Source organism: Myxine glutinosa, chromosome 1, assembly GCF_964187855.1.
Source record: "Myxine glutinosa chromosome 1, kmMyxGlut1.1, whole genome shotgun sequence".
Lineage (NCBI taxonomy): Eukaryota > Metazoa > Chordata > Myxini > Myxiniformes > Myxinidae > Myxine > Myxine glutinosa.
Window position 1 is genome coordinate 92,816,973 of NC_136261.1, and position 12,219 is coordinate 92,829,191.

A 12,219-nucleotide genomic window follows, 5' to 3' on the forward strand; every position below is an offset into this window, starting at 1 on the left:
AGGCAATCCCTACTTATTGCGTCGACGAACGCACCACAGTGAAGATGTACTGTAATCTATATACCCCACCATGGTTAATACCAACGCCCTCCCTGCCTCTTTTGTGGAGTTTTCCCAGGCGTTTCTCCAAGGTCACTTCTAACAACAAGAGTAACAAGCATTCTGAGTATTGCGCTGCAATACATGTCCCCTACCGGCTGTCTGTCGTCCGGAAAACTGTTGGGGAAATTGCACGTATTGCACTGTGTGAATTATATAATTACCAACTCACGGTCTGAGGTAACTCGGCTAAAAATTATCCGATTTGCACCAAATAAAGTTCATGAATGGTTGCACAGACCCCTACTTCTCACTAAAAGTGGAAACAGAATGTAATTTGGAGTTAAAACAAGGAATATTAACAGCTTTGACTTACCGCACTCCAAATTATAGTCCGGAAAACTGTTGGAGAAATTCCCAAAGTTCAAAGTGCCATAACTTTGTCAAAAATGATCGAAACGTCGTGAAGTTCGAACTTGATCCTGTAACTTATCATGAGGAAACCATGTACCAAGTTTGAAATCATTAGCATTAAGAGTTTAGAAAAAAAGTCTGGAAAACTGTTCTTTGTGTGACGGACTGACGGACTGACGGACTGACGGACTGACAGACGGACTGACAGACTCACAGACTGACAGACGGAGGGACGGAGTGCAAACCTATAGTCCCCTCCGGTGTACACCGGTAGGGGACTAATAACAACAATAATGATATAATAGAACAAGCATTCTGAGTATTGCGCTGCAATACATGTTCCGGAAAACAGTTGGGGAAATTACCAAGGGTTATTCACCCACAGGTTCTGAATCGTTCCCAATCTCAAATTACCTCAGGACGGGCTCACCTGTGATTCGCACTCCGGACTTCGATTTATACACCTTGCAGACAGGTCAGCAGAAGCACGAGAAAATAAGTTGTTGATAAAGAACCTTTTGAGTCGCTAAATATCAGTAATTTATTATATTTTCCGGTTCACGATCAATGATCGATGTGTATATATATGTTGCTCGGCTTGGCTCCGCCCCTCCCGAAAGCGCGCACTGTGTCGCGCTGTTGACGTTCGCGAGACGAGGCTGAGGGCGCGCGGTGCGGCTTGAGGAGAACCCTGGAATAAACAAGAGATATCCATTTAAAAAAAAAAAAATTTTCGTTTAATTAACGATATCTGCCAAACCACGTGCCCTATCGCAAATTCCACAAGGACATTTTAGTAGACTGACATGCAGAACAGATCTGTGAAGTTTCCCATTGATTGGATCAAAAATGAGGGAGGAGCTCATAGGAGTCCCTCCTATGGTGAAAATTTGATCTCAATCAGTCCTATTATTGCAGAGAAAATCTTTTTTTAAAGGAAATTAAAACTTAAAATGGCACTGAGTTAAGGATCATCAGAATTATCAGAATTCCCAAAGTTCAAAGTGCCATAACTTTGTTAAAAATGATCGAAACGTCGTGAAGTTCGAACCTGACCTGTAACTTATCATGAGGAAACGATGTGCCAAGTTTGAAATCATTAGCTTTAAGCGTTTAGAAAAAAAGTCCGGAAAACTGCTCTTTGCGTGACGGATTGACGGACTGACGGATTGACGGACTGACGGACTGATGGACTGACGGACTGACGGACGGACTGACTGACGGACTGACTGACGGACTGACGGACTGACTGACTGACTGACGGACTGACTGACTGACGGACTGACTGACTGACGGACTGACTGACTGACTGACTGACGGACTGACTGACTGACTGACGGACTGACTGACTGACTGACGGACTGACTGACTGACTGACTGACTGACTGACTGACGGACTGACTGACTGACTGACTGACTGACTGACGGACGGACGCCGTGCAAACCTATAGTCCCCTCCGGTGTACACCGGTAGGGGACTAATAATATGAATGTTGTTACAAAACAATATCCTATCTACCCAAAGGATTTTGTAACTTGCAATATTGCCCCCTTCACACCCCCTGACACCCTTCCGGAAGTAAATTTTATGATGGGGAATTTAGAATAGTGAGGCACGGTCTTGTCCTTTCAATGACCTGATCTACCACATTATGGTGTCATGCATGGTCTGATCCTAAGTTAAAACAAGCCTGAACCGCATTAGCGACATGTGGTGAGGCGGGCGTAGTGAGCCGATCCACGCTAGTACTAGAACTAGGTCTTTTCTACTTGGTCTTTTGAAGGGAGTAATTGAAAGAATTAAATGGACAGGATACCTGAAACGTGCATATGTGATGTCAGGAGGCACATCATATCTGCTAGGAAACGTATCTGGAAATTCACTGAAGTTGCATTTTCAGATGCATGCTGTTTTCTTTCATCTCTTTGTACTCTAAGACCCCAGTTTACATCAGCGATGCATTCCTGAAAAGTGTGACGAATATCGAAACGCCGAAAATCAAAGCAATTTTTCTCATAAAAATTAATGGAATAAGGGAGGGATGCGTTCCTCACATCACTACTTCATGTATTATATTTTGCTTTTTACCTATGATATTACCATTTTTTTGATTAATGATAGTTGTATTTAAGTACAATACATTTATGTATATAAAAAAACCATTACCAGAACAATTTAAATAAAAATAAACTTCTTACGAAAGCGGTCAAAGGTGTTGGTACGTCTTCTTCTTCCTCTTTCAATGAACATGGACATATTTATCGATCGGAAGCAAACTTAATAATTCGGAAATCCATTAATACCAGCATCCATTTGAGGAATAACATCTAGTTTTACTTCTAAGGTAACGCTTTTACAAAGCCTCTTAACTGATCGACAGTACAGTACATTTATTTATGTGCAAAGCTAAGTCCAGTATTTATTTTGGTGATTTTACGACCTCCCGGTTTGGGACTTTAGCAATGTATCCTGGCATCTTTATCTGTCTTGTAAGTTCTGAAAATGCCCAAGAAAAAAAGGTATGGCTTTTAAAACGACGTCGGTGAGAGTTGAGGTGACGAATATGAAGAAGTGATGTTAATAACATAACGACGTATTTTCAAAACGACATTAAAAGGGGCAACGTAAACCGCAGTATTGCAATACTCTATTTAAGGGAATCTTAAAAAATTTCCATTTCTGTATCTTGCTCAAGTTTTCCTTCCTTTTTCTCATATCTTTTCCCTTACTCCCTATTACCAGACCAACAGAAGAAGTCCTTTCAAATCCCAGTTCTCCAACCTTTCACAAACAATTTACTCCTAGTGTGAGCCCCCTGCCTCCTACTACCTCATCTGGAAATGAGCCACCTGCCCGCACTCCTTCCCCAGTAGCACACCAATCATCCTCATCCCCCTCAATTCCTACATTCCTCCCAATTCCTCTTGCCGGGAGTAAAGAAGAGCGAAGCCAAGTTTCCTTTTGGTTATCTGAATGGCTGCAAGAAGTGCGGGCTGACGTGCAAGGTCTGTCTTTTGCTTACACTGATATGGTTTCTTATTCTTCTTCTTCTCTTTTCATTCTTGCAGTGAAATTTTATTTCTTGTTCTTTACAGAGCTGCAGGAAGGGATCTGCCGTCTGCAGCGTGCAATAGATACAATGTACACACAGCCAACACTCCAAAAGGTTTGTTTGTTTAATGTAGCTCAGTTTTATTGTAATTAATATTAATTTTTTTAACCTGCATTTTGCTTTGAGCCACTGTGTAATGTCAGCTGAGTTTTCATTTGTACCAGCAGCATGTACAGTATTTTATATGCATGTATTTCAGCATTTGGAAGTATAAATACATTTTTTTGGTGGAAGGTTGATTGGTCGTTGCAGGAGAAACTCGACTGTCTATCCTATTAATTAATTTAAAAACGATTTTAATACAACATGCATTTTAAGGCCATTTTCCCTGCTAGAGCGGGGGTTAGCCTTGCGGTCCCCATGACAATCTCCAGGTCTTTAAAACAACTGTTCACCACCATCTCTTATCTTCCCCCATTCAAAACCTTGATCTTTTCTACCCCCGCTAATTTCACCCCTAATCCACTTTTTTGAAATACCAACTTCTGTCCTGGAAGTCCTTGGTGTCCTTGTGTTTTATACTTCTCTCTCCTCCCCCCCCCCCCCCCCCCTCTTCCCACGCCTCCTCCCCCCAAGCCCTCTCCCTCCCACACTTCTCCCTGCTCTCAAATGTTGTGTTTGTGTGCTTCCCCTTCTCTCCCCATCTTGTCTTCCGCTCCCTCTTTTTATATATTTTGTTTGTCTGGTTGATTTGTTTGTGAAATAAATGTTAGCTCTTTTGCAATTTGCAGGGATTTGCGATTTTAATGATATTGCAATTTGAGTGTTGTTATGTGTCCATTGCATATGCTGTATGACCTTCCTGTCATCTTATCGCAACATAGACCCTTACTCAAACATGAATTACCATTCTTTGTACTAAATCTAATATATTTACATCTTAACAGCTTTGTCGAGGAATTTATCGCATCTTGGACATTTTATGTGACAAAACGATAACATTTTTACCATTCAACAATCTGTTGCATCATTTCCCATTCCTTTTGGTGTGATTGTCATTGATCAGCCAGATTGATAGTGAGGGATGATGTTGCTTTGTAACCTTCCACTACAGGATGACTCTACCTTTGCTCAAAAGGGATTTACAAAACCAAAGCGTTCAGAATCATTGGAATCTCCTGCGATGAAGCTAACTCCAAGGGCCTTTCACTCACTCACCGCAGGCAGGTTGGTGGTCTTTCCGTCTTCTACCGACTCCTCTCTGGCCTTGCCCCCCCCCCCCCCCAGCTCTCTCTGGGCTCTGTCCTCCAAATATTCCTACAGGTCGCACAAGATCTGCCTGCAACCCTCTTGTGGTTAAACTGCCAAAATCAAGACTCTCTGCTCACCTCCTTCATTCCTCTTTTCTCCCACCTCTGGAACAAACTCCCTCACTCTCTTCAATCCCACTCCACCCTCCAGGTCTTTAAAACAGCTGTTCACCACCATCTCTTATCTTCCCCCATCCAAAACCTTGATCTTTTCTACCCCCGCTAATTTCACCCCTAATCCACTTTTTTGAAATACCAACTTCTGTCCTGGAAGTCCTTGGTGTCCTTGTGTTTTATACTTCTCCCTCCCCCCGCCCCCCTCTTCCCACGCCTCCTCCCCCCAAGCCCTCTCCCTCCCGCGCTTCTCCCTGCTCTCAGGTGTTGTGTTTGTGTGCTTCCCCTTCTCTCCCCATCTTGTCTTCCGCTCCCTCTTTTTATATATTTTGTTTGTCTGGTTGATTTGTTTGTGAAATAAATGTTAGCTCTTTCACGAGCCTCGATCCAGTATACAAAAAAAAAAAGAAAAAAAAAAAAGGGATGGCTTGGACAGTTGAAATCAAGACAGATATGTCCTCTCTCTCAAGCTGGTGATATTTATGGTTATGCAAATCAAATATAATTAAGGACAATTCTTACAGTTGGGAAGGGGTGTTTCTTGACCTTTGAAAGAATGATGTGTATGGATGTGTGTATGCCTTTGTTTATACAAAGTGAGAATATTGTCATGTTATTATACCGTGTACGCCCACCACCCAAAAGCTCAAGCTACAGAAGACGGGAACCGTACTCGCTAGAAGTTAATGTCCCATGGGAAAGTGGCTTAAGGCAAAATTTTGGAGGATGTCCTGCCATGCGCCACCATTCCATAATGTGACATGCCACTCTGTCTCCTGCATGCTTAGACATGTGCCATTAGCCAAACAAACGGATTAACCTAATTAATTTACTTCCTTCTGTGGATTATCAATTAATTATAATTGGTCAACACGGGGAAGATGGTGGAAACACAGGCGCACGTCTCTAATAATAACTCTTAATTTAACTACAACGGCACTCAGTAGAGCGCATATCTCCACCAGGCTGAACAGTTTGTCTTGTATCCCACTGATAGGTCAGATCTGGATTCAGACCTGAACCAAAATAGAATCGGATTGGCCCACTGAATTGAAAATATATAGAATGCTCATACTCCGTGAAAAGTGTAGCCGCCGTGTCACCATCTTGGTTAGCACGACTCGACCGACTCGCTTCGCGGATCTCGTTTGTTTTTAACGTGTCCCAGATTTTAAAAGCCAGACAACTGTTAAAATGCCATTTTGTGCGGCAATAAACTGGAGTGAATATAGTGACAAAATCATGTGACGTACAAAAACAAACATCACATGTGCACACGTTGTACACACAGACATGTACATTCTCCCGGCTGCTCACTCTACCAACCATTTGAGCCTACTTAATAAAGTTGATTACATTTCATCACTTTAGTTTGCATTATTTTGATACATAAAATAAAAGGACAGCTAAATTCATGTTTTCAATTTTGACCAAAAACAAATCATTGTGAAATAATTCGGACAGACTCTTCGCAAGTTTCATGAAAATGTCCCGAGTTCTTCACGCTCCCAAATTAACTATTTGTTCTCGAATTTGTTTTTGTGAAAAGGAAAGGATAAAGGAAAGTGTTGTCGTAACTGTGATCGGTTTCCTATTGAAAAACGATCGCACAAAAGGTGAAAAAACGCAATCGCTTTTCGCTCTGAATTACGTGCAAACGCATGACGGAAATCACCATCGCCCAACATCGAGTGCCAACCAAGATGGCGCCCGGTAGCTACATCTCCACCTGTGTGGTGTGAATGGCAATGGTCATTCTATATATTTTCAGTTCAGTGGTTTGGCCTTGTCACCTACCCAACTCATCCACCAAGTTTAGTCATAACTCATCCGCAGACTTTTGAAATAACATGTTATATATTGTTTTAGCCCTTTCACTCAATGGTGAAGAATCACTTTAAAAAAAATTAAAATTCTCGTATCCGGATTGAGATTTGGATCTTCACCAAAATCGAATCAATTAAATCCTTGTCACACACACAACCTGCCCACCAAGTTTAGTCCTAATGCGTCTACATCTTTTTGAAACTCTTGCTATATGTCGTTCTTTGCCCTATCTCTCAATGGTGTAGAATCACTTAAAAATTATCATATCCAGATCTGGATCCGGATCTTTACCAAAATCTAACCATTTCGTCTGTGCCACATGCACAGCCTCTCCACCAAATCTTGTCTGAATCCATCCAGACAGAGTAACAAACAGACAGGGGTGAAAACACAACCTTGATCCACCTTCAGTGGCGGAGGTAATGCACAAGACATGGCATGAAATCACCGGATACAAAGATACAATTAATAAACGCAATACTTGACAAATAAAATAACTAACTCCAAGCTAAGACCCCACATACATTCATGCCCACTGAACGATGTGTGATAGTTTGAGGCTTGCACTTCAACCCAGAATGACACAAGGGTGCTTTTGCATGCTGGAGGTGCCGAAGTTCACAAAAGCGGCTTGGGAGTGTGGTGTACCTCTAATGCAATGGGTGGACAGACGGGGCTTGGTGGACTCATTTCCTTGGTGGAATAGAGTAATTTTGTATGCTTACTTGTGCAGTTTCACAGCTGAAAAGCCCCTTTATAGAACTTATATGTGGCTGATGTAGTAATATGGAACTTGGCCTTACAAAAATAGGAACATTGTGTATAGAGCCTTGTGATCAGATTGCCTGTGCATTAATACCAGTGACGTAAACTAGGCAGTAAAGACTCCAGGATACGGAATCCAAAAGGTATGTCTGTAATTGTTATTTATATTATATGTTGTCTCTATCCTTATTGGGTTTGCTTTCTCTTTCATATGTCTTCCACAGTTTTCTTATCGCCTCCACTCCGTGCTGGTTCACGAGGGGCAGGCTCAGGCCGGACACTACTGGGCATTCGTAGGACGTAGAGAATGGGGCTCTTCAGGAAAGAGAGCGGATAGCGGGACTGAAGGGAATGCAGAAACAGAAGAGATTGGTTGGCGGAGGTTCAATGATGTGCGAGTCAGCGAGGCATCATGGGAAGAGGTGCAAAGAGAGGGATGCGGGGGAGAAGAGAGTGCAAGTGCATACTGCTTGCTGTATGTTGCTGAGAAAGGTAATGCAGGCTTGGAACTGTGTCGGCTTAGATTATGACATTTCATTAATTTATACTTGAAGTTATGCCTTGTAAATGCAGATGCAAACCAAAACCAGGAAAAGCATCATGTCATTTTTATTTGGTAATGATACTGAGGTCAGAATCCAGAAGGTGGGCGAGGAATTGAGGAAAATGGTTAAAACTTAGGATCACCTTCGTTATCGCTAATATCAGCTTCAAAAAAACGTCCGAACAATTAATTGTACTTTTTTATTGTTTAAAACATTTATCAGTGTTATGTACTTGGGAAAACTGAACACCAGTCTTCTTAAAGGTTATGGGTCCTGAAATGTTTCCTAATGCAGACAATGAGGAAAGTGTTGGGGAAAGCGACGTGGAAAGTGAGGGAGAGAAGAGCGAATCGCTCTCCTCATTACCCCGTGACCTGCGGCTTGCTGTGCCAGGGGACAGTGCATCAGAGGGGCCTGGTGAGGTTCCTTCAGAAGCAAGTCCTGCTCAAGCACATATCGGTGAGAGGCAGTGTTGAATGATAATGACAACAATTGCAACTTGTCTGTCCAGCTAGCTGAATGTGTCCATTGAATCGTGTAGTGGGAAAGAGGAGTTAATGTTGTTTATCGCCGAAGGCACTATCTCGTCTTTTACCAGCAAATTACAACAAAGCAAGATGGAACTGGGAAGAGCACAGGAGAAGTAGTTGTTGTTAGGGGAGCATGAATTGAGGAAAAGAGGGGGAGGAAAGATAGGATCGGATGATACGTACAGCGTGAAATTCTTTGAGATGTCCATAGGGAATGAGGAGCAGGGCATGGCTTACTTGCTTTTCACAAGCTAAAAATAAAGTCCTGATTGAACACTTGGCAGTGGCATTTAAAGGGGATCTATATAAACTGTTTGACCTCAGGCGTTGTATTGATAAATACTTAGTTATTATAATTGTGTTGCTCCATACTTAGTTCATCCTGAATGTTACAGACTACACCCCGTTTGTAATATGAGGAAATGTCCAGAGTACATAATTCCTTTCTTTTCATTTCACATCAGTTGGAAGTAATGACGTCGAAGTGGAGGTGGAAATAAAGGAGTCTGAGGTTTATGGGACTTCAAGAGTACAAGAAGATCTTGAGGACAGGGATCAGAAACCCTGTGCATCGGATGAGATAAAAGTTGATGAGACTAAAGGGACGTCACAACTGCACGACTCGGCTACCACTACTGGCAGCAACAACAGTGATGTGAATTCCAGCGATGTGACTGTTTCTACAGATGAGGTGAATGGACTTTAAAATGAGGGTAAATTATAGAAGCAGTGAGAAATGCTTAATTATGTATTTCCACAAATTTATTTTTCAGAGAATGATTAAACAGACATGAGAAGAGGTTTTGAAGAGTCTTGTCTCTGTTTTAACAATACCGAATGAGAAGAAAAGGAATGAGAAGGCATGAAACAGGCATGAGAGGTTTTGAAGACGTTTTTAACAGGCATGAGAAGAGGTTTTTAAGAGTCTTGTCTCTGTTTTAACAATACGTAATAAAGAATAATTATATAATGAATATTTCTAATTCTGATGTACCATACTCTGTTACAGAGCGTCGCTGTTGGCGAAGCAGTTTATTGGCAAGGGTTATACTAGGTTGTTTGACATTGCCTTCCCAGCAGTAGTTATGGCAGGAATTTGGAATTTCGCCATGGTAGCGGCGATAGAACACCTAATCTTCGCGAAGGAGAACATGGGATCGTTAACATCCACCAACTAATGCCGGCAAACGAGACACCCAGTTATCACCCTGTCTGTAAAACATTGGGATGACAGTTTATAGCTGGGTCGGGATTCAAACCCAGCTTAGAGGCAAGTGTGTGTACTTCTAGTCCATCCTGTCAGCCAACAGTGAATATAGTAACCATTAAAAACCGAATGCATTGGAAAGCTGTATTATGCTATTTGCATCATCCTCATGAAGCACCCATTGCCAAGGTCAAGATAACGAGAACAATAAACTAGAGCTTCCAGGGAAGCAGAACTCAACTGAACTAACTGGACAACTTTAAAGTAGGTCAGTTGTCTGTACTAGATTTGACTTAAATGAAGAGCCAACAACCTTGTGGAATAATTTTAAGGTCCTTGTATCCTTATACTTGTCCTTGTTTTACAATTGATACAATGTTACACTTTGCAACAATGTTGCAGAAATATAGTTGTGTAGATAAAAGCAAACGGGTGTAATTCGCTTTCAAAGTCACCCACCCCCACATCCTGTCCTAGTGAGCATGCCCACAAAACGTCGCAAGTGCATATTTAAGTGACGTCAGAAGAAATTGCGGGGAATCCTTGTCATGAAAGTTATGGCCTATGGTGGCCATTTTGTGACGGATCGGGTTGGAATGCAATAGCAACCTATCTTGTGTGGTAAGGGTTAAACATTCTAAGTTTGATCAAAATCTGTTAATATTTGTGGACGCTAGAGTGTTAACGTCGTTTTCATGACCAAAAACAAAATGGTCGCCATAGTCCGCCATTTTTCAACAGATCAGGCTGAAATGTTATACCAACCTGGTCCTTGGGGTACGGATGCTGCCTGTCAAGTTTGATCAGAATCGGTTGATATTTGTGGATGCTGGAGTGTTAACGTCGAAAAGTTAACAGACGACGACGACAGACGACGGACGCCGGAGGGTTCAGTATGTGATGAACTCAACTGGACAGTAGTCCAGTTGAGTTAAAAATGATAGGATAATGATAACGAAAATAAAATGCAATCGCAACTATGTGTGCATGCACCTGCCTTAATTTGATGGCACTACAATTTACGATTTCCAAGCAGGGCTGCACAAATCATACTAAAATACGCAATTTGGTGTCTGTCTGTCTGACGATTTTTGACCACGATAGATTCGGTTGTTACTTATCCAATCTCAACCAAGCATGACAGTGAGGATTAAGGGTCACATGATGAAGGTTGTCGTGAATTGATTTGCCGCCCCCCCCCCCCCTACCCAAGGAGGTCTTCTCCATCAAGGAGAGGTTTTCTCTGCCAATGGGGTTGCGTGTTGACAGGAATATCCGTGTTAAGCTAGCTTTATTGTGGTGTTTTTCCAAGGACCCTTCTCATAACAACACGAATTATAATAGCATAGCGTTAATGTTATTACAAAACAATATTAATACGAATAATATCCCACCTCCCCAAGGGCTGTTTCCTCCTTGGCCAAACGCCGTGTTAACGTGTATAAGTAGCTTATCGTGTTTTTTTCGCACCCTTACCCAAAGTAAAATATAATAAACCACAAACACGTATGATTACCTTTTAAACAGTCACTAATGCTGTTTAACACTGAAATGAAATATATTTGGAGGAATCCGGACATCAGTCAATGCTTATCACGTTGGCAAACGCACCTGATTGAAGATCTACTGTAGTCTACAGTGCATTCAGAAAGTATTCAGACCCCTTCACTTTTTTCACATTTTGTTATGTTGCAGCCTTATGCTGAAATCGTTTAAATTCATTTTTTCCCTCATCAATCTACTCTCAATACCCTATAATGACAAAGAGAAAACAGGATTTTAGAAAGTTTTGCAAATTTATTAAAAAGAAAAAACTGAAATATCACATTGACATAAGTATTCAGACCCTTTGCTATGACGCTTGAAATTTAGCTCAGGTGCCTCCCATTTCTCTTGATCATCTTTGAGATGTTTCTACACCTTGATTGGAGTCCACCTGTGGTAAATTCAATTGATTGGACATGATTTGGAAAGGCACACACCTGTCTATATAAGGTCTCACAGCTGACAATGCATATCAGAGCAAAAACCAAGCCATGAGGTCGCAGGGACTGCCTGCAGAGCTCAGAGACAGGATTGTGTCGAGGCCCAGATCTGGGGAAGCCTACAAAAAAAATTCTGCTGCATTGAAGGTTCCCAAGAGCACAGTGGCCTCCATAATTCTTAAATGGAAGAAGTTTGGAACAACCAGGACTCTTCCTAGAGCTGGCCACCCGGCCAAACTGAGCAATCGGGGGAGAAGGGCCTTCTTAAGAGAGGTGACCAAGAACCCGATGGTCACTCTGGCTGAGCTCCAGAGATCCTGTGTGGAGATGGGAGAAACTTCCGGAAGGACAACCATCACTGCAACACTCCACCGATCACAGTCTGAGAGTCCTTTAGGTGCTTTTTTGCAAACTTCAAGCGGGCTTTCAT

General features: G+C 42.0%; 1 protein-coding gene across 9 annotated transcripts in view; it reads left to right on the forward strand.

Annotated features, from left to right (window-relative positions):
* The window catches only part of LOC137417661 (ubiquitin carboxyl-terminal hydrolase 28), a 138,762-nt gene that overhangs the window by 90,796 nt on the left and 35,747 nt on the right, over nucleotides 1-12,219 (forward strand). For all 9 annotated transcript variants that reach the window (XM_078774624.1, XM_078774606.1, XM_078774613.1 and 6 more), the window contains 5 exons: nucleotides 3,197-3,459; nucleotides 3,550-3,620; nucleotides 7,747-8,014; nucleotides 8,362-8,526; nucleotides 9,062-9,288. In XM_078774624.1, coding sequence (XP_078630750.1) covers nucleotides 3,197-3,459; nucleotides 3,550-3,620; nucleotides 7,747-8,014; nucleotides 8,362-8,526; nucleotides 9,062-9,288 — 994 coding nt within the window. The remainder of the gene's footprint in view (nucleotides 1-3,196; nucleotides 3,460-3,549; nucleotides 3,621-7,746; nucleotides 8,015-8,361; nucleotides 8,527-9,061; nucleotides 9,289-12,219) is intronic.